Source organism: Chaetura pelagica, unplaced genomic scaffold, assembly GCF_000747805.2.
Source record: "Chaetura pelagica isolate M959 unplaced genomic scaffold, ChaPel_1.0 scaffold416, whole genome shotgun sequence".
Lineage (NCBI taxonomy): Eukaryota > Metazoa > Chordata > Aves > Apodiformes > Apodidae > Chaetura > Chaetura pelagica.
The window spans coordinates 16,829-39,748 of record NW_009953579.1 but is presented as its reverse complement, the minus strand read 5'-3'; the positions used below and the strand labels follow the sequence as shown (position 1 = coordinate 39,748).

Here is a 22,920-nt window from a genome sequence, read left to right as displayed (position 1 = left end):
CTTTCCCTAGTGATTACATATTTTAATAGTTTGGGTTGCTCTTTTTTTTGCAGACATAGTTACAGTTTAAGAATGAAGAATACAAAATTTCCTGTTGCTGCTGTATCTTTAACTTCAAGGTCAGCAAGCTGCTCACTAAATGAGTTCAATAGCAATATTTTAATAACCATATTTTAGTGAAGATATAATCATAACAAGGCCTGCCTCTGTGTAAGGCATTAGGTTATGAATCAGGGCATTTATATATATTTTTGTATGTGCTACTGATCTTGCACATGTGACTGTTGGCAAGTCATCTTACTTAACTGCACCCCTACTCTTCCTCCAACTCCATGCCAATCCATTTATTAGGGTAGGGACTGCTTCTCATATGAATGTACTATCCCAAGCAGAACTGGCCTTCATTTTAGCTACAGTCTGTAGAAGTTACTGTAGTAGAAATATCAAATGACCTCCAGGGGACACAATGAAAGGATGTCAATTCTGGAAAACTGGCTGCCGAAACAGAAATTGCTTTGTGCAAAGACTTTAGTCAAATCTCTACTAATATATATAGGGCAGCTACAGTTTCAAGATACAGTTCCCAAATCTTAATGATTTTGGATACAGCAAGAAAGATGAAGAGTTGCATTATGAAATTTTGCAAGTAGGCGGTAACCCACCATGAACATTTGCTCACTGCAAGACAACAACATGATGTTGAAGTACTGTATTTTAAAAAGTCCAGTAATTTCTCTTCCTGCTGTGGGTTTGGATATACTAAAACTAAGCCTGCTTTTGGCTGTACTTAATTTAGTTCAGAAATAATAGGATCTGTGCTTTCCACACAGATTTTTCTGCTCTAATCCTTCTGCTATGATTGCAGCTGAACTTTCCATTTGCTCAGGCTGCTAAGTACTGTAGAAAAGCTTTCCAAATACCTCATGGGTGACCTTATGCCACTGCTCATTTTAATCCCTCACATGTATTCAATTTTTCACGGACAACTAAAGGACAAATAAAACTCCTTTTTTTCTCTGTTCCTGTTCTGCTACGAGTTACAAAAGGAGTTAACATAGCTCGTAGTAAAACAAACATGGATTCTTCTTTTACACAAGTTCCAGGTCTTTGCTCAGAGACACAAATTTGTATCAATGAAATAAATATGCATGTAGGTTCAGTCCTAACCTTGATTATACAAAGACTTAGGATCTAACACTGCAAAGGTACTGCCTGATTAGAAGACAGCAGTGTGAAACTCTCTCTCAGTCTCTCACTGCAAGAAACACATTGAACTTTGATAACCATATTTGCTTCTTCTTGGCAAATCTAGTATTATCTTTGAGCTAGTCTGCAGGCAAATTTAGTCTACTAAAGACCACTCAATTTTTAATCATATAACATTTGCAAGGCATTCATACCAGCTAACTGTAAGGAACATGGGGACCAGACTTAGTGATGTGGCTGAATGCTACAGACAACTGCAGAGAATTCAGGTGGGAGCAGTAAAAATTACAAAAAGTTTGAGTTCAGGAAAAATGAAGTGACTTCATGTCCAATTTAGGAAAAAAAACATGTATTACTGCTTATTGCTGATTAAGCAACTTTTTAAAGCAATAAAAGCAGTAATACAGTTGAGAAAAGCTTCAGGCTTTACACAGATGGGAAGTGAGAGGGGTGCAGCAAGATCTACTACAGAGTGAGGAACTACAATTTGCAGCAGTTTCTCTGGTCAGATCCACATGTTTGATAAACTCTCATCATTTACAGCTTTACTTATTTGTGAAAGTAGAATAATGTAAGTCTATTCGTAGCTTTCAAGAATTACATTCACAGACATTGCCACCTACTAACAATGGTTAAAGTGGGGAGGGAAATGTGCAATTAATTTTGATGCAGCATAAACACAGCTGACAACATAAGTTGCTTTCTTTTTTCCATGCCAAATTTCATGGAATTTAAAGTAGATTCTTCATGCTTTTTGCTGAACTGTGGCATTCAATTAATATTTTGAGGGGTCTGGAGTCGAAGTATGGGCAGTTCTTCCTACCCTCTTCTTTCCTCTTGGATGCTGTATTATAATTATACCACAGGTTTTGGATATTATTTCCGTAGTTATTCTTCTCCCCCTAACCCTACAAGTCAAGAGATAATTTCAGACCAAACGTAGCTATTATACAGTACCTGCGTGGTGTGCAGTCCTCATACGGAGGGACGATGACAACCTTCACTGTTACTGATGTTCTCAGAAGATCAATCATTTGCTCATGGCTCAGAGTGGCTACAGCCACTTTGCAGATTTCCACCAGTCGGCTGCCCTGGCGCAGTCCCGCCTGCCACGCGTAGCCGTAGGGCTCAACATCTGCCACAATGCCTTCATAGTTCACATGGAAACCAAGCTGACCCAGACCATTCCTACGCAGAGTCATCTCCACTGTTTCACAGCCCTTAGTCACAAGCTGGGAATTGAAATGGAGACAGAATTTAGCGCACGGAGAGAACTTCAGTGCTAATAGAGGTTTAAGGGCTCCACTTTTGTACAGTCAGTCACCTCCCAAGACAATGGTGAGAGACAACTGAAGAATATATATAACACAGTTCTGGGTATTTAATCAGCTGAAATGGGTCTCATCACTCAAACCAGTTTTTCCAGTAGAGTATGGTTACCCAAGTTCTGCCTTGAATTTTTTACCGAAATCAAAGGAATTTTAGAAGATTCATGGCAGCACACAACAGGAAAACACATGGAGTTACACAAGCATTTCTATCTTTTACACGTCAGTAACTGAAAAATCATTCTACATTTCTAGCTGTTTCAGTAACCTGCAAGATTACTTTCAGTCACAATTTGGTGGGATGCAGCTACAAAGGACAGTGAACTGGGGTCTATGCCAACTCTTCTATGTACCATGTGCATGAATACTGTGTCAAGAGCAATTTAACAGGGCCTGGTTTTCCCTTTTTCCTGGTCGTTATATAACTACAGTTGTGAAATTACAGGAAAGGCAGTGAAACATTACACATCCTTGCATAACTTAATTGGATAAAAAAATCAGCAGAGACAGATGTTTCATAGACAGATACCATGATTCACTGCAATTTTAGTTTATCACATGCACTCAGAATATCTGAAGATTGCAGTAGGGACTGGGACTGCACCCTGCTGGTACCATAATAAGTGAGTCTCAAAGACATTACAACTTAATTTGAAACAAGATACAACAAGCCTATAAAACAGAGAAGGGCAAGGAAAATAAGGCAAAGAAATAAGGTGGTACTTCTGTATTTATTCTGTGGGAGGAATTTATGCATCTGAAGGCCCTGCTTCTTTTAATTTTGTTTTAGATATGGACACATTTTAGATATTGACACAATCAGCAGAAGTTGGCTGATAAAAGTGAAAGCAATATTGAATTTTGAGAAATAAAAGCAGGGCAGTCCTTACAGATTTAATGATAAACAACTAGAATAGTTTTAAGGTTCTCAAGTATCACTTAAACAGAAGCCTTACTTGGTGGTGGGGCAAGAGAAGAAAGCAAAGAAGTGGAACCAAACAAGAGAATAAAATCTAACCTCCAGCCTTTTGACGATCTCTTTGATATCATCAATGTTGCTGATGAAGCTCTCCAAAGAAACACATTCACCTCTCTCATAGAATATTTTTATATTTGTGTCCGTTGAAGTCCACCCTATCACATCTCGACAGGAGCAGTTGAACACCACGCTTTTTGTGTCCTGTTCAATGAGGACTACAAACTCATTAGAGATGCCTAGGAGACAGTCTATTTCCATACCCTTGCTATAGTCTTTTGCATGAACACTCCATACAATAGCACCAGAACTATATATCTCTGCTCCTGGATAAGGCTTGGACTTTTCTTTCTTCTTAGAAGCAAGTGAGATGAAGGGGAACTTGCCAGAAGGGTCAATAGGTGTGTTGGTGACATTCTTCTCTGCCAAATCTTTCAAGTACTCTTGACGCGTCCTGGTGGCCATCGCACGAAACTTTTCTGACTTATGAGCAGCATTCTCTGCATTAATGACTTTGGCTAGCAAGAAGTCCCTGAACACATTTGATTTAGGAAACGTGACACCTTTAGGAATAGGTGGTCCAAAGGATGGTACATCTCTGGATCTTGTCACAGCAACACTGAAAGAAATAAAAGGAAGAAGTAGAGTGCTTCACTATATGCAAATTCAGCAGTTTTTGGAATACAGAAAACACATTTCCTTTTTTCCTTAGCTTCTCAATTTTTCTCTCCTGCTCTCAGCAATACGCCCATATTTACATTTTAATCCCACCAGTGTGGAGATCATAATCCCCTTACTGTATAAACAGAAGGCCACCTATTTTTGCATCGAGGCATTTTAAGCCACCCTCAGTACCACAGCTTAATGAGTTTTTCAAGTGCAAAACTGTGCTTTCCTGATGAAGTAATTACCCATGTATGGTAGTTTTTAATTTTGTGTGGTTTTACTATGAACAGGAAATTTCTGATACACACTATTACAAAGGTTAGCTTACAGTTTAGCTACCTAAAGCCAAAAGGCTCGCCTGAAAGCAATGTGAAGTGTATGATCAACTCTAAAAACACAGATAAAATGGATACATTAAAAAGATAAAGACAATAAGGTCACCTCACAAGGTCAGTTTCACTGTAAGAATACCTTCTGGTGGCTGAACACATACATACCTCATACTACTGATTGGTTCAGATTTTTAGATCAAAAATTGCACTAGTTGATATTGCATGCTTGTGACAGAAGCAGACTCCAGAAACACTAGAAACAAGAAGTTTGTAGGAACTTTGGAGATATTTATGAGAAGCAAATGCTTTCTTTTTCAACTCTTCCTTTTAGCTTCCATACGAAGTGGCAGAATGACATTAAGACTGCATTAGGCAATGCCAACAAGTTCTGCTGTTCTCCCTGGTCAGGTCTCCTTTGACACGGAGCAGACACGAGCTGTTTGGTGCCACTGAAGACCTGTCACTTCAGGCCAGTGTCTCTCACTCAGCAGCCTGTCCTAAAAGACTGACAACTGTACTGCAACTGTTCTGTGACAAGAAATGCTCCAGCAGCCCCTATCTAATTTGCCCCACTTCTATAACTACATCTGAAAAAGCACTAATTTTGAGCAACACAGCATGGTAACAGTTTCATACAGAAAAAGATGATGGTACTTTTACACTAGAAATGAATGTTCATTTGGAAGGCTGGCTAGCATTATTTTAACACTTTGTTCTAACTTTTCTGAATCCTTAAACATAACCAGAGAAATTATTCCCCAGAAAATCAATTAACTGAGACTGCAGAAACACTATAGAGTGTGCAGAGAAGAGGGGCACACAGGAATACCCAAAATAAAAATTAAGTCACCCAATCTTCTGGTTTTGGGTGGTGGGTGGGTTTTTTGTTTTGATTTTGTTGGTTTTTTAAAATAAAAATATTATCTGGCAACTGATACTGGAAGATGGCATTTACTGTCATATTTCCTTCAAATGTATGCCAATATATCTAAAGGTATGCAACAGGGGGTGCTCAAGATACAGTCATCTGACTCTTGATCATCTTCAGTGGTCCTGAAGTGTCTGTTACTAAGAGATAGAAGCCTAAGCGTTAAACACAATTACTGAACACAATTAAAAACTACCACTGACATTTTATTTGGTTAGGCTTTCAATATTACAAATTACAGGGTTAAGTATTTAATCATTAACATATGCTAGAGTAGTTTAAAAAAGGATGCTGATAGAGAAGCCAGACTTTTGAAACACTGTTTATCTTAGTTGAGAGGCAGAATCTCTGGCCAAGACAGTGCATGATTTTTCCCTTTTATGTAGTTTTTAATATAAATTCCAGTATATTTTTATGCTATATGGCTTCCTGTTCTGTCTAGAATTATGAATCTATGAAACTGTTCCAAATAATTCAGTGAAAAGAGGTCAAAATTTACTTGGAAAAGTTTCCTAGAAAAACTTTTCATAAAGGAATTCTATAAATGAAATCAAATGTTTGTACTGGGAGGGCAGGGAGATATTAATCTTTAAAGACACAAAACATAAAAGCTCTGGCTGTCTCCTATATCAAAATGAACATTGACACTCTCACTTTTTTTCCATACCTGCTCTCTCCCCCCTTTAAATTTAAACCTGTAGTATTACTAAAGCTGAAATTCTCATATTCTGTTTGGTAACAGTAACCAGTAAGGTTCCAGCCCTCCTAGTTGTGAACACTTGAAAAATTGAAGCAATTCAGAAGCCTGAAGGCCTGAAATAGAACCCCGAGGTATTTACATTTATTGAAGTATAACAAGTATAAATCTTTCCTATGGTTTTTAAAAGGCAGAAATTGAAATTATGCATTAAGATAGTTTTAAATTAATAACCAAAAGCAGATCATTCTCTGTGTTTCCAATTCAAACAGAAAATACATCTGTAGCCCTTTGTGGATATACTTCCTGCTTTACATTTACTTCAGAACCAGATTCTGTACAGAGTAAGAGCTGAAACACATCTCCAAGTTTAAGAACAAACTATACTCACACAAATCATGTAGCAGCGCAATCTGTCAGAAAGTTGCCTTAAAATAAGTATCAACATGAACACACCTTCTCCAGGAAAGTTTAATACATGTGCAAAGGTTTTCACTGTCTTTATTTTAAAAATGGAATATAAGCTCAGAGCAAAACAGAAATACCCTTCTAGCATACTCTTAAAGAAGAGAATAAAAAGGAAGTGAGAATGGATTTTAAAAATCATTAACAAATGTTTCGGTTTATGTATGTGTGAGTGTACACACATACTGACAGCACTGACTTCCTCACTGGGTGTTTCCTTTACATACTCATGCGTGTCTAATTACTTTTAAAAAAACGTTTTGCATTCACATGGCTCAAAATCTCCTCGACCCCCCTATTTCATCATGTTTCCCTATTGAGAATTTAAAAAGGGAATGGCACCGCCCCTCCACACTCAGATTCCATGTTTCCAGTGCAACCAGTGATAGCTACCTGTAACAAACGCTGTCAGTGCAGGGACCATGCACTCTCACAATGACAAAGACGTGCTGGAAGTGGGATCGAATGTTCTTTGGGCTGAAGGGTTGTGCTCCAGGCTCTTGGAATACTATTGTCACAATATCATTTCCAATATGTCGTTTTCTCAGAAGCTTTACCAAAAAGAGATGCAAAGGTTAAAACAGAGACTTTTCACAATTTTCAATTATTTATTTCTCATTATTATAAATAACTGTTGTTCAAGTTTTGATTCCAATTGACACTTCAAGCTGAAAACTGAAACAGTTGAGGGTTTATATGACAAGTACCAGGATGTTAGTTATTCATCTAATAAGTTTCAGGCATGGGGATATTAAAACCAATTTCATTTCTACATGTAACATACAGGAAGATCTTGTTAGGGAAAATGTTACACTAAACAAAGGGGAAAATAATTGTCATTGTCCTTAAGACATGCTATAAAAATTAGATGGTAGGCTTCTTTCAGTAAATCCAAGACTACAGTATAAGAGAAAGGTAAACTACAAAGTAGTATAACATTTCATGTACAAAAACAAACTACAATGAATGCTGTACTATCTTCTGTTGTTAAAGGAATTTCTATTTTATCTGCAGAAAAACAAAATAACATCATTTCTAGAGGGAAACTGACATCACACACAAGATGGCCTAGTATTAACAAGATCAGGTAGTTCAGAGTAAAAAAGCAGGTCAGCTTAAATATCTCTTCAGTATAATAAAAAAACAATAATTAATACAAAGAAAGGATTTTGTGTTGTGTCTTCCTGTGTAGTGTGCTGGACCACCCACAGGTCACCTCTGATTTTGTGCATATTAAAATTTGCTAAATGCAATCCTTAAAGTGCAACAGACTTTGCTGCAGAAGGTTGAACATAACATTAAATACACTATGGTCCTTTTGACATAAGATACAAACTCTTATTTATGTAACACAGATCTGCTACTGACATGATTGTATAATATTTTCAATACAAGTTTCAGTAAATAATGCATAATTAAATAGAAAACAGTCCTATGGAGAAAAATCTACCTGTGATGCACCTACAACGATCTGCTTTGCTCATTTTCCTGACACAGAGATGACCAGTTTTATTTTTGGTACTTTTGATTCTTTAAATGTTCTCTTTGCTAGTTAAAAAAATTAAAGTTGTCACAAGCATTTAAGAGTTCAGCTACTTTCAAAATAGAGGAAAGTCTAAATAGGTATGGTCCATCTTACCTGTTGCTTGTTGTTTGGAGTATATGGCAACATAGTGGAAACATGGAACATGATTTCATAGTCCTTGTATGTGGTGTATAGAGAGTGAGTACCTGTTGAATCAGCTTCAGTTAAGAAAAAAGAGAAAATAAATGCATTAAAAAAAAATAAAAAACAAGGTTTCATTATCATAAAAGAAAATCATCAGGCAAGACAAGAATTCCTAGCCATCCTTGATCCCAGCTGAAATCAGTCAGCAAGTAAAAACTTACCTTTTCACCTGCCAAAGTAAATGACACACATAGATGGCACGTATAATTGTGCATACTCTTCCCAATGAAGAACTTTTTAGGAATAGGGAATTTATACCAGAAAACCCTGCAGAAAGCCTATTTAAGAATAACAAATGATAAAGTCTGAAATAATTTTCAGACACCACCCAATTATCTCAGGCTGATTGGAAGGAAACTGAACTGAGGAATGTGAAAAGGACTTCAGAAAAGAAGGTAGACAGACACTGCAAATGAATGCTATTATCTCATGCATAATTAAATATCAACGAGCATATAATCCACAATATATGAAAGAGCCGAATGGGTTCTTTTAAACATAAATATCAGGACTCTAAGTTGACTGTAGTAACATCAGACAGAACCTTTACTGAAGCAGGTGCTTTATGAGTAGGAGCAGTCAAAAACCCAGATAGGATGCTAGCATGCTTAAAGCTGATGACGGGAAAAGCCCACAACAATGACATTATGATGCTGGCACAGTAATCAAAGGTACTCTCACCTGTTTTGGGTTCTGGTCACCCTATTTTAAAAGTTATAGAAGAAAGAGAAGGGATCCAGAAACGGGTCACAAACATAATTATACGTGGATGGTGAGACTTCCATGTGGAGAGAATATGATAAAAACTAGGATTATGAAGTTTAGAAGGAAAAAAAGAAGAGGGGATATTATTAAAGTTCACAAGGTGTTGAAGACAACACTTGATTACAGACAAATTGGGAACTTCTATTTTTACTTTTTCTTTCTCAAAAAACCCAAAAAAGACCTCAAAAAATGTTCCATTAATTTAAATAGTAATGTGTTTAAAGCTGAAATAATAAATATATTCTATTAAATATAACTGCTGTCCACAGTGCAAAGAGCCTGGTTTCAAACAGAATTTTAAAAATAACTAGATTCATGTATGGAAAAGAGCATCCTGGTTATTTCAAGTTATATAAACATGCTACTATGTTATCTAATCCCAGCTATTTATGTTAATGTATTTTGAAAAGTTGTTAAATACTACATCTTGTCATTTTTTATTAGCAGAGAGTTCATGTTACTAAGGTGATATTAGCTCCGGCATTTGTGAGGCACTTACAATGCCAATAAATACACAGTTTATTTACCCATATTTTTGGGTATAAGCTTTGACAAGAAGTTTTCATTTTCTGTCAAATTTGGAATAATAAAATAGAGGTAGCTTTGCCATAAATTAAAAACCACAATATCATCCATAAAATGAAATGGGGAACTTTCTATACTATAGCTGCATAGGTATTTTGCGCTTCCAAATAATCTATGTAGAATAAAATGGGAATAAGAACAAAAAAAATTTGCTTAGAATCTTATTCTTAAAAAAAATCTCAGTTTATGTTTCAATGACATTGGGCTCTCTTTTGCAGTACTCAAACTGCTAAATATCTTACTTTTAATGCCAATTACAACAGCAGAGCAGCTGACGTGAAACTGTTTAATCTTGCACTCAGTTCACAGCAGCCTTTATGATCTACCTGATCATTACACAATGGACACTGAAGGAGGCTGATGAACCTGAAAAGTCATGTGAACATCAACATAACTCCGTACTAGCTTTTTTTTGTTGTTTAACAGTAAGCATGCTAATTTGTATAGGAACCTTCAGAAATAAGAGTATACAAAAATACATTATTAGAGCATTTAACAGGCTGCCCAGTGAAGCTGTGGATACCCCCTCCCTGGAAGTGTTCAAGGTCAAGCTGGATGGAGCTTTGAGCAACCTGGTCTACTGGGAGGTGTCCCTGCCCATGGCAGGAGGGTTGGAACTAGATGATCTTTCAGGTCCCTTCCAATCCAAACGATTCTATGATTCTATGAAAAATATTACAAAGAACTGGAAAGTGGGAGCAGGTACAAAAAGAAAACAAGGCGGGTAAGAAGAAAGACAGAGGAAGGAAGGCCCCAAAGGAGGGAAGGGGCCCAAAAGGGGTGAAAAGGAAGAGGAATAGTAAAGCAATTCTAACAAATAATATGGTAGAACACCATCTATGCACTTAAGCCAAACTTTGAACTTTCCTGGATTAACTTCATTTTAGGCAGAAGAGAGAGCTTTACTGAGAACAGCACTGGTTCTGTAAACCAAGTAATACATCTACAATCTGAATTACACATTTCATAATTCCACCAATTATTTGCAAGTACTTCACAGATTAAATGTCATCTGCCCAAGGTGTTCCTGCTGCAGCAGGAGGGTTAGACTCGATGCTCTTCAGAGGTCCCTTCCAAGCCCTATGATTCCATGACTCTATGCAATCCCTGTTACTCAAATCCAGCTAATGAACAGAAGTCTGTATCCACTACAGACTGTTGACCTTTCTTGTCATTTTTCTTACGAGTCCAGAATACTTTTTTCTGAAGCACAACACAATAATTACATGTGTTTGCTTTAAATCAAACCACTGTCATTTATCATCTTTGTCAGTGACATGGACAGTGCAATTGAGTGCACCCTCAGCAAGTTTGCTGATGACATCAAACTGAGTGGTGTGGTTGACATGCTGGAGGGAAGGGATACCATCCAGAGGTACCTTGACAGGCTTGAGAGGTAGGCCCATGCCAACCTCATGAAGTTCAACAAGCACAAGGTCATGCATCTGGACTGGGGCAACCCCAAGCACAAATACAGACTGGGCAGAGAATGGACTGAGAACAACCTTGAGAAGGACCTCGGGGTGTTGGTCAATTAAAAGCTCAACATGAGTCAGCAATGTGCACCTGCAGCCCAGAAATCCAACTGTGTCTTGGAATGCATCAAAAGAAGCTTCGCCAGCAGGCCAAGGGAGGTGATCCTGCCCCTCTACTCCGTGCTCATGAGACACCACCGGGAGTACTGTGTCCAATTCTGGAGCCCCCAACACAGGAAGGACATAGAGCTCTTGGAGCAAGTCCAGAGGAGGGACATGAAGATGATCAGAGGGCTGGAGCAGCTCTCCTATGAAGACAGGGTGAGAGAGTTTGGGCTGTTTGGCCTGGAGAAGAGAAGGCTCCAATAAGACCTTATAGCAGCCCTCCAGTATCTATCTACAGGAAAGCTGGGGAGGGACTTTTTATCAGGGTGTGTAGTGATAAGACAAGGGGTAATGGTTTTAAGCTGGAAGAGGGTAGATTTAGGTTAGATGTTAGGAAAAAATTCTTTACTGTTAGGGTGGTGAGACAACAGAACAGATTGCTCAGGGAGGTTGTGGCTGCCCTCTCCCTGGAAGTGTTCAAGACCATGCTGGACAGGGCTTTGTGCAACCTAGTCTAGTGGAAGGTGTCCCTGCTTTTGCAGGGGAGTTGGAACTAGATGATCTCCTAGATCCCTTCTAACTCAAACCATTCTAGGATTCTATGACTGTGTGCTGGAACAATATCCAGCATTTCAAGGTCAGAACTGTAAGACAGCACTGCAATCTAGTTTGATTTACTTGTGTTTAACAGAGGTCCAAGGGATCTATGAATTCATCAGCACCTTTTTACACTGAAGATATAACCTTTGCCATCAGTTTATGGCATACCTGTTGATGCTGCCTTCTCAGTCTGGTCCCATTACTGGGTTTGATTACCTAGCTGAGGATTTATCTCATCTTTTCCTTCCACTGTTATTCACCTTTAAAAAATCACCTTATTCTTCTATACCTTCTAATGTTTCTTAGCTACTTTCACGAGTGTCTTAACATACTCCCATATTAAGTCATTTTTTCCAACAGCAACAGCACTCAAAATTGTGACTGACATCAGCACTGCACCACTGATAAATTCACCTCACTGAAGGCACATGACTAGGCCAGTCTGCCTCTACAGCAGCTTCTCAAAACTGTGCACTAGAAAATTGTATAAAATCCAATATGAGTAGAAAATCCAACTTGGTGTTTCAAAGAAAAACATGTTGCAAGAAATTGTAGGAAAAGAAAAAATAAATTATACTGAGACAGGAGAAGGAACATCCATTGCTACAAACTGCCACTATGCTCACAAATAAAGGCACAAGAACAAAGTGTTTCAGAACTTAATGTTTTCCCAGCTAACCTTGCCCTGCCTTATTTCTAGTTTCTCCTAGTTATCAGCACAAATTCAGTACTTGTCAGACCTGCTCCTTTCTCTTATGCACAAGGATTACACCAAGCACCTGTGTTCAACTTGTGTAATATCCCAATAATTTTCAGACACTATTTCCAAGGACAGAATCCTGTATTTTTTAACATACAAAAGTATATGTGTAACACAAAGAAACAGAACTTTTCCCCAGTCCTGCTCCTTAAGCAATAAAAGAACCTTGGACCTTCCTTAGCTATTGGTCTTCTAGTGAGTATCTCAGACCCAACAGTAAGCTTATTCTTCCTTCTATGTGGTTGAAAATATGTTAAGTAGTGCAAGTTAAGAATGTAATCTATCTGCATTATTTCATTAGAAACATCAGGGTTGACTGACAAACCCTAAATTAAATGTCAATTTTAAGTCTATTCAGTTCCGAGAACTTTTCATCTATTTAATATTTTCTGTGCTGTTTTTATATCGTTTCCATGTCTTAACCAAAAAGTTATGCACTGACAACACCTAATACAGATGTCTACCATTATTAACTAAATTTATAATCTCATTAAATAGATAATACATGCACTCCTACAACTTGCAATAATTAATCTCCTTAATTTCTAGCCACTCTACCACTCTGCTGGACACACAAGCCAGGTTACCAGATCTAGCATTATCCAGTTGATCCCATTTATCCATTAAAAATATTGAGAAGGAAGACTAAGTGAAGGGGGGGGGCAGGAAAGCATACGTTATATCTACAAAATAAAGTAAAATTATTCAAGTTATAATTTGAAAGATTACTGTGATGTTTATTACTTTAATGTGATGCCCATAAGCTTCTTAGCACCTGTGGGACAGATGACATTTTCAAGCTCTATTTCCTATCCAAATTATGCAGGCTGCCAGAAGATAGACTGCTTCCCCTCTGGTAATTCTAAAAATATACAAACACAACTTCAAAAGTAGCAGCACTTTTCCACGGTGGCACTGGCAGAGATCCAAAACTAAAGTCCTTGAAGGATTCAATATTATGAAATAGGCTTTCAATCAATAGGATGCACGAGATTCCTCCTTTTATAAATTGGCTCTGTTATGGCTACTTACCAATGAGGACCCTATTTTTAAACATTTCTAAGAACTGTTCCAAAACTGCCTTTCACTAGAGCAACTGTACAACAATTTGCATAAATCAAAAATATCTTGTGAACATTTCCAGAGCACATATACAAATCAGCTTCCCTCCATGCTAACAAAAATCTTCCCTCGTGACTACATCACACATTTGCTTTCATAGGCTATGAATTATTGTCAAATGTACAGGAAGTACATTTGTAGCGTAGTTCTGACCTTTCTTGCAAGTTAATGAGGAGACATTTGTTTTTAAGAGCATCTTTGCAATCAACTGTGCTCACATTAAACAGAGTTTTAAGGCAGGAAAATTTCCTGTGTAATGAGTCCTCAAGAACTATTTCATGACAGTGACCTCTAGAAACAGAAGAGCCCAGAGCTGGAAAAGAGAGAAACTTGATTCCTACCTATAGACATACGTATTTCAACAAAACCCTATATACCCAGGTCACAGTAAAAACCACTCTCTCCTCCTCTGCAGGCCTTTCTGTGATAGGGCCAAGCCAGAAAATGCTGACTGATTACTTAGGATAGCTACTGAAGGTGCATTGCCTATCTGTATTCTGCTGCTCTCAAGACCACCTCTGATCTTTAGCATTTTGTTTACCATAAGGTGGCTTTTTTTCCCCCCCCATTTTCTATGCAGAATATGCAATAAGGGTTTCCTAAAGTAGCTCTCCAAAGAGCCTGGTGGTGTGCCCCCAAAACACTACCTTCTTTTCCACCACTTCCAGTTTGTGCTTTGCATAGAGGCAGAAAGGGAAACCTAGCACCATCAATATCAATTACTTCAGTTTGGTACCACTGTTCACATTTTCTGCTCTCTAAATCTGCTTATTAAGAGCTCCTGTATGTTGTGTAGCTATGTGTTTGCCCAGAGAGCCTGCAGAAAACATAACTCAAAAAATTTCAGATGACTTAGGAAAGACAGAATCAACTAAAGGTTTACATATGTGCCCATTCAACAGGTGCCAGATTGTACGATATAAAATCAAAACCTGACAAAATTATTTCATCAAGCCAGCAACAAGAAGGAACTCAAACATTACTGAAAAATTCTGCTGTTTAGAAAAAAATTCCAATCAAGTACTTTATGACAGTTACAATTTTCATGGGTGTATCTGAGCAGATGAATCAACTCTTACTCATACAGCATTTACATGTGCTATAAACCAGTGTGTGTGGACTGACACCAAAAAAAGGTTAGCGGTTTGGTTTGGTTTTTTTTCAGATGTCTTAAAACAAAAAAAAAAAGGGAAGTCAGGATTTTACTTTAACTACTGAAAATAACAAGGAGGTCACAATATAAATCCAGAAGCTGTGAAAGAGTATTTTCTCTGTTTTCCATACACATTTGATTTTTGACTCAGCTTATTTTTATAACTAATAAAGCAGCATTTCGGAGCTGCCGAAAGGGAAACCAAGCCCAAGAATTATTGTATAATGTATTTCCAGTACAGGCAAGAAAATGTAACAGCAAGAAACTGCCTGGTTCTCATCTGGAATCATGTAGATAATCCTAAACACTAAATCTGAAGAGACTGAATTCAAACTGGATGAGTGTAGGGGAAGGTTACCAAGTAATAGTGCAGGGAGGGCAGGGGCAGGCAGGGAGCAGAGAAATTCACACTTACCATACCAGTAAGAGAAAATTGGCTTATTAAGGGTAACATCACAAAAGCATGGCAGAGACACAACTGCAATGAGTAAATGCACTCAAGGGAGTAAATAAAACAGAGGGAATGTAAGTATTTCACCTCTAAGAAAGCAGGCTTAATGGTAAATGTGTGTGAAATAGGGATTAATTTAGTTTTGAAACCGCAGGAAATTTTATATCCCTCTGAGGAGTGATGACTAGGCTGATCAAGAATAGTATGAGAAGATGGCAATGTGAAGCCTGTAAGAATCAAGGGCACAGTAGGATGGTGGAGCACTCAAGCAGGTTACTGTACTTGTAACAGGAGACCCGTAAGAGCGCAGTTTTTGCTGCACTCAAGTTGACAAATACTTTTCAGCTTTCATGAATCAATTGCTTAACTTCCTGTGATGCAAGCAAGCAAAATAGCAAAAGATAGTCAAAGCCAAAATTTCCCTAAATATTTAAAAATAGATTTACAATTTGAATATACTGTGTGCTAGCTGATAAACAGTTATTTCACAAGCTTGATTCTAAAAGCAGGAAGTTCCTTTTATAAATACTGTCACCACCCAAGATCATCTTTCCACTGCATTTTTGTTGCAATATGTTTTACAGTTCAAGTTGATCATAACTGCCAAATTCAATTTTATTTCCATAATTCAAAAGAAAAATCACAGAGAGAGAAATACATTTGATAGCAGAAGTAAGACAAAACTGCTTAGTATAAAAAACTGCATGCAACTGACACAGCAGAAAAGCAAGAGACTGACATGTCAGAGTGGAGTTACACAGATACCTTCTCAAAAGTTTTTTGGTGACGGTCCATTAGCACATCATCAAAATTACAACATACCAACTTTATCAATTATTCTTTTGCCAATACACTGATGAGGGATTTGGAATTAGGATAATGGCTCCACATTTTTTTTGGTTGCAGCTTTAGTGATAATTTAGTACCAAATTAGAATAAAAATCCAATAATTGTCTAATAATAAAGACCATATGGGTATGGGTCAGATCACATACTTGCTGTTTTCACTTCTAATATTAAGCAGCTGTCTTCCTATAGCAAAGAAGCTATTTTTAAGAACACTCTATAAAGTAAGTTAGCAACCTTATGATGTATTTTGTTCACTTAAGGGGGAAACAAAAGGGCCTTACTCTTTGTATCCAGCTGAGCACGATACTTCTCAAATCCCTTGAGTCGAACTCGTTCTCCCAAGAGCTGAAGAAACTCTTCAAATGCCGGACCTGCTGATTCATTATTATACATTTCCTCTTCTGTGCTTTGCCCAGCTTTGCAGTACATGATACCCACCTTAAGCTGGTAGCTTAACTGCAAAGAGAAAATAATTAAAATCTTTAATTTATATAACAAGTGACGTAGCAACTTATTTATTGAATGCACTTGATATTTTTTATTAAGCCCATAATTCACAACATAAAAATACCAAATTATCAGTTTAATTTCAAATGTTAGTCTGGTTTCAAATACTCTCATTTTTTTCCACATAATTGCCTCAATGATGGCATACTTCTTCTAAAGATGTCAAAATGTTTTCTCAAGTGAAACAAACATTAATGTTCCTTATTTTCAGGAGGAAAACACTGCAGCTTGCAAATGGTGAATGTCTTGCACTGAGTCACATGGAAAGAGCTGGCTGAGTCATCCCAGCAGCTTGAGTCTCACTCTTAGGCTGGTGCCATGGTTACTATCCCACGCTAACAATTCCACGTAGAAGGGTAGGGCACAGCATGTGCTTATTTCTATAGCAAGTGACAAAATTAATATTCCCTCACTTCGAAGAGGAGACAAAAATTATTCACCTAATAGTTCATTCACTTTTTAGTAACGTTGAAAGAGTCCATGGCATTCAGCTGCCCTTCTCTAACTTAAAAACATACTAACAAAGAAAACATCTAAACTGAGAAAAGCTGCTAATACTTCAAAGATGCTGTTTACTGCCACAGACCTTCAAACACATTTGTGCTTTTTACTTCCATTTTCCCCCTAATTTGGTGTTTGATGTTCCTAATACAACAAAAACTAAAGATGCAAATAAAGTAATTTTTTACCAAACCATAACTGTGATTCACCAAAGCACACGCTTCCCACCAATTCCAAACAGATGTACACACAAAAAGGACTTCTGTGCCCTTTATGTCTGGACTACAGAAAAAGAAGTTACAGAAAGGAAGAAAGCAGCACTCACAGCCATTTACCGCCATGTCCAAAACCGGTTTCACAGGCAGGAGCTCTGACTGGCAGAGGGCAAAGGAGAGCCTTGGAATCTGTGCAGCTAGCAAAAATGCATACTTACTGCGAGGTAAACAATCTTTCCTCCCATACAAGGGTTTCTGCACAGGCTCCTTTTTAAATAAGTACCAAAATAATGAGAAAGTCTATTGAAATTGGCATGAGCTTTCCAACTTTGGGCTACAGGTCAGTAGGAAGTGAAAACAGTTCTTTGCAAGGACACTGGAAGCCAATTCATCTAAATATGCTGTGATTTGTGCTTAAGTTTCCTATCAGAGCTCATGAGACAAAATGTTATGGAACATGCTGGGATGATGATGTGACACAAGGTGAAATTATTAGATCTTATCTTATTATATTTACGATGGGATAATTAAAAAGCCCTCAGAAGTGGTCCTACTCTGTCTCTAGTTAAAATAAAAAGCCTCTGACAATTGCAACTTCACTGTATTCTTCTTTTATCACCAAGGATAAATGGTGACAGCGACAAAGTATTAACACTAGAAAAATTAGGAGGGGGGGAAAAAAGAAGGTCAAATATCAACCTGGCTTGATAAGTCCCGTTGATGAAGTTAAGCATATGTAACGAGTCACAACTCTGGGCTGTTTCTTTTTTCCCCTCCAGAACATCCCTTATTTTATCATCTGACACAATAACTACCTGACTGGCATCTCCCAAATATGTCCAAATTTTTTACAATAAAATAAAAGTACAGTACTATTTAAGCCTCAATTTTGGGTGAAGGAAATATTTTCAAGGGCATAAACATAAATGCGATCACCAGCATCCATGAGCAAACAATTATCCTCCATTGCTTTGAAAATATCAGCACAAGAGGATGATGTGAAGAGCAGAACATGCCTTCTAGCTGTGTTTTTAGATTTGCTGTAGTTAAAATTAATTCACAAGGCCAACACAAGCTGGTATTTCTAATGAAAAATAAAGTAGATCTTGGGGAAGAATGGGATGCAGTCTTCACCAGCCTCTGATAAACCTAGCATCCTTAGAAGTGTATTAACTCCAAGTAAAAGCTAAAATAGGAGATTGAAGGGTGAATTCTGCTGAGGTAAAACTTCTAGAGCAGCAGCTTCATTTTAATAATCTCAGAGTATTTACATATTTATCTATGCAAGAAAAGTGCACTTTAAGTATTTGTCCAAGACCCAAAGAAAGCAGAAAGCATCTCTTGGATTAACCAGTCAGCAAGTTTATATTATAAATATGGAATTATTTTAATAACTGACTGGCATTTTCACTGTATTTCTGTGAATGAGGAGTTGCAATAAACTTCTACTACAATAAATCAGTAATTGACCGGATATTCAAATTTTTTTAAGCATATTTGGAAGTAAACCTCAAGTAAGTTACCATGAACTCCGCATTCAAGGCAGAGATTAGCAGACGATAATTATCCAGGAAGCTAATGCAGCCCTAAGGAATGACTGGATTGCTTTTTAACAGAACCATTCAAATTAATGCATTTTAATAAAGTAAATAAAAGAACCGGGAGGTAACAATCAGTATGGACCATAGTACCAAAGAGCAGATGTTACTATGACTCAAGCAATCTAAGGGCAAGTAGGGAATATGCAACTTGACATACAAAACGAGTACAAAATTGGGGCAAGAAGAATATTCCCTTTCTGACACTGGATGTCATATGTAGCTATTGAAAGAGTATAGAGACAAAGATCAGCCGTAAAAATATGATACAAAATTCAGGAAAATATGTTGCAGTACAAGACTTGAAAAGTGCAATCTGTTTAGCTTATAATAATACATGCATATACATTTTCACTGCATATGAAAACCTTTGCTGGAACAAACCTCACAGCAATTTTACTCTTAAGACATAGGTAGCAGAAAATAGTATCAGAAGTCAAGATAAACTGAAATAAAGAACTGCAAGTTCTTAAATATGAAAAAAACCAACTGCTTAAAACCTCATCAAAATATGAAAAAAGACAGCCTATTGTAATCAAAACTGGTGCATGCAAATTTGCCTCAATGAAGGGATTACTGGGTGAAATACCTGCTGGAGAGCAGTGTAGGAGAAAGGGACCTGGGGGTCCTGGTGGACAGGAAGATGACCATGAGCCAGCAATGTGCCCTTGTGGCTATGAAGGCCAATGGCATCCTGGGGTGCATTAGAAAGGGGGTGGTTAGTAGGTCAAGAGAGGTTCTCCTCCCCCTCTATTCTGCCTTGGTGAGCCTGCATCTGGAATATGGTGTTCAATCCTGGGCCCCACAGTTCAAGAAGGACAGGAAACTGCTCGAAAGAGTCCAGCGCAGAGCTACAAAGATGATGAAGGGAGTGGAACATCTCCCTTATGAGGAAAGGCTGAGGGAGCTGGGTCTCTTTAGATTGGAGAAAAGGAGACTGAGGGGTGACCTCATCAATGTTTACAAATATGTAAGGGGTGAGTGTCAGGGAGATGGAGTTAGGCTTTTCTCAGTGATGACTAGTGATAGGACAAGGGGGAATGGATGCAAACTGGAGCATAGGAGGTTCCATGTGAATATCAGGAAGAACTTCTTTACTGTGAGAGTGACAGAGCACTGGAACAGGCTGCCTAGAGAGGCTGTGGAACAGGAAACTGCTCGAAAGAGTCCAGCGCAGAGCTACAAAGATGATGAAGGGAGTGGAACATCTCCCTTATGAGGAAAGGCTGAGGGAGCTGGGTCTCTTTAGATTGGAGAAAAGGAGACTGAGGGGTGACCTCATCAATGTTTACAAATATGTAAGGGGTGAGTGTCAGGGAGATGGAGTTAGGCTTTTCTCAGTGATGACTAGTGATAGGACAAGGGGGAATGGATGCAAACTGGAGCATAGGAGGTTCCATGTGAATATCAGGAAGAACTTCTTTACTGTGAGAGTGACAGAGCACTGGAACAGGCTGCCCAGAGAGGCTGTGGAGTCTCCTTCACTGCAGACATTCAAAACCCGCCTGGATGCATTCCTGTGTGATGTGCTCTAGGTGACCCTGCTCTGGCAGGGGGGTTGGACTAGATGATCTTTCGAGGTCCCTTCCAACCCCTAGGATTCTGTGCTTCTGTGAAATTTAATGGCTATGACAGGCTAAGGTCACTTTATAGCTTTAATTATTAAATTTACAAAACAAGTTATTTGCTATACCAAAGAGACACCTCTTCATGCTGTAATGAAACAGTGTGGCACTCAGCAAGAAGCAGTGATAAACATTCTGAGTTCCCAATTAATAGAACAGCTGTTACCCAAATTTTTCTGTTAGTTTTGAATTGATAAAAAAATACAGCTTCTAATTAGTACAGAGTGTGCTTATCTTTTTCTGTTAGAAGTGTCGAACTGTTTCATTACCTCAAAAATAGAAAATACTTTGATGTAGATAATGCAATTTTAACTATCACTTGTCCTTAATGATTTTCAAAAGTTTAAGTAGTAACAGAAGACCATACTACATACCATATTGTGGGAGCTTAATGACATACAGGATATGAAACAAGCATAATATAATCTCACACTTTTTAAAGACAATCGACTTATGAATCAAAGTATGTTAAATTACTTTTCAAATTAGGTATTTACTAGAAATAATACTGAATTTATTTTTTCAATAGAAATTTCTGCCTTTTTTTTTCTTAGGGAAGATTTTCCTATCAACACTGTTAGCAGGTTGTTGATGGGCATATTATGCTCTGATGGGTGTATCAAGGGTCACTTTGATTTAAAGGCTCACTTATGGAGACATGTTGAATTAAACTCCATTTTCTCCACTGATAAAACAGAAAACTTTGGAAAGAGATTGAAAGATATCCTTCAGTCTTCAAGTGCCTGATACACTTGACTGAAATATAAGGTTTAGGCTCAGATAACAAATCATAAACAATAAATACATGAATGTGTGGAATGACTGCTTTAATCATCTAAGAAAAACACTCAGACTTTCAACTTATTCGGATCTTATCATGTGAAAGAGATTGTTACTTTCAGCAGTGAAAGCATGTAAACATTCCATCCATCTTTTAACAGGCCATACAGTAAACCCATCTCTCCTCAACTGTGCTCTCTCCAGCAGCAGCTCCAGGATTCCCCAGGACTGTTCACACCTAAGGAGATGCTGTGGGAATTGGTGGGGGAAGGCAAAAGGCTTTTGCACATACGTGAACATATTTGTATATAATTGTATATCTATTTTCTTATATCATTACTGTTTAATTAAAGCTGTGTAGTTTAGTTTTCAATCCAGCAAAGTCTCTCTCTTTTTCTCTCTCTCCTTCCCTACCTGAGTGGGAGGGGAGAGAGAGCATTGTTGTTGGACCTGAGCCAAACAGTGACAATGGCAATGAGAGCTACCAAAGGAACTTATGATAGTGGATAACTGGGCAAAAGAATGGCAGATGAACCACATGGTACAAAGATATCCAACTGTATCTACAGCAATCAGCTCTGACTTACACCCCTAATGAACAGGCTCTTAGGTGTTCATGAAAAGACACTTTTGATGTTCAGTAGTAACAATAAAACAAATAAAATATCAGTAATTATTAGAGAGAGAAGAGATAAGAAAGCATACTAAACCAAAGTTCTCTCCCATTTTCAGAATTACGCTGTTTTAAAATAGATGTAGGAGGGGAGGAGGGGAACTGGAATAACTACAGAGAAAAGCAAAAGTATGGATCAGAAGCACAGAACAAGTTCTACACGAGAAACAACTAACTAAACTAGGACTCAAACTGGTGAAGAGGAGTAGAACAGAGAGCTCTAGGAAAGCCTACAAGCTAACGGGAGCTAGGAAGCTACAGAAGTACCTTTCTTGTCTGTCCCATTCTGATATTCTTAACCAGGCACCGATGGTCGGTGACAATACTGGGCTGCACCCACTTTGGGCTGACCACACATAACCACTGCTGTGTTAGTCTGGATGCTCTTTGATAGCCACAGCTACCCATTTCTTCATCACTGTGTACCCTGTTCTCAGTGAAATAGATGAGGCTCTGAAACTAACTGGAGGACAAAGTGTTTTGCTCAGATTTTGCTACTGGTATTTATTTGGGGATTCTCTCCCTTGTACATTTTTGTAACCAAACCACAAAGAGGGTGATGGATTCTTCATGATAGTCACTTATAAACCTGTTTAGAATAGCTACATTCTCTCCCTTACGTGACATATAACGATTTTATAAAGGCCATGTTAAACTGACAGCAAGAAGAAACAGTAGCACAGATGTTAATTCTGCACAGGGAAGACTGATCATGAGAAGCAAAAGAGGAAAAAAAGGCCAGTCCTGGTAATTTAAAATCATTGGTATGAAGAAGAGGCTTAGAATATTTTGTCATACAGTTTGTTTTGGGGGGGGAGGCAGGGAAAGA

The 22,920-nt window shown here is 37.9% G+C and overlaps 1 protein-coding gene across 2 annotated transcripts in view; it reads right to left on the bottom strand.

Annotated features, from left to right (window-relative positions):
• The window catches only part of SIPA1L1 (signal-induced proliferation-associated 1 like 1), a 73,102-nt gene that overhangs the window by 38,291 nt on the left and 11,891 nt on the right, over positions 1-22,920 (bottom strand). For both annotated transcript variants that reach the window (XM_009999721.1, XM_009999722.1), the window contains exons 4-8: positions 16,474-16,648; positions 8,238-8,341; positions 6,992-7,149; positions 3,553-4,129; positions 2,164-2,438 (exon numbers count right to left, since the gene is read on the bottom strand). In XM_009999721.1, the coding sequence (XP_009998023.1) occupies positions 2,164-2,438; positions 3,553-4,129; positions 6,992-7,149; positions 8,238-8,341; positions 16,474-16,648 (1,289 nt within the window). The remainder of the gene's footprint in view (positions 1-2,163; positions 2,439-3,552; positions 4,130-6,991; positions 7,150-8,237; positions 8,342-16,473; positions 16,649-22,920) is intronic.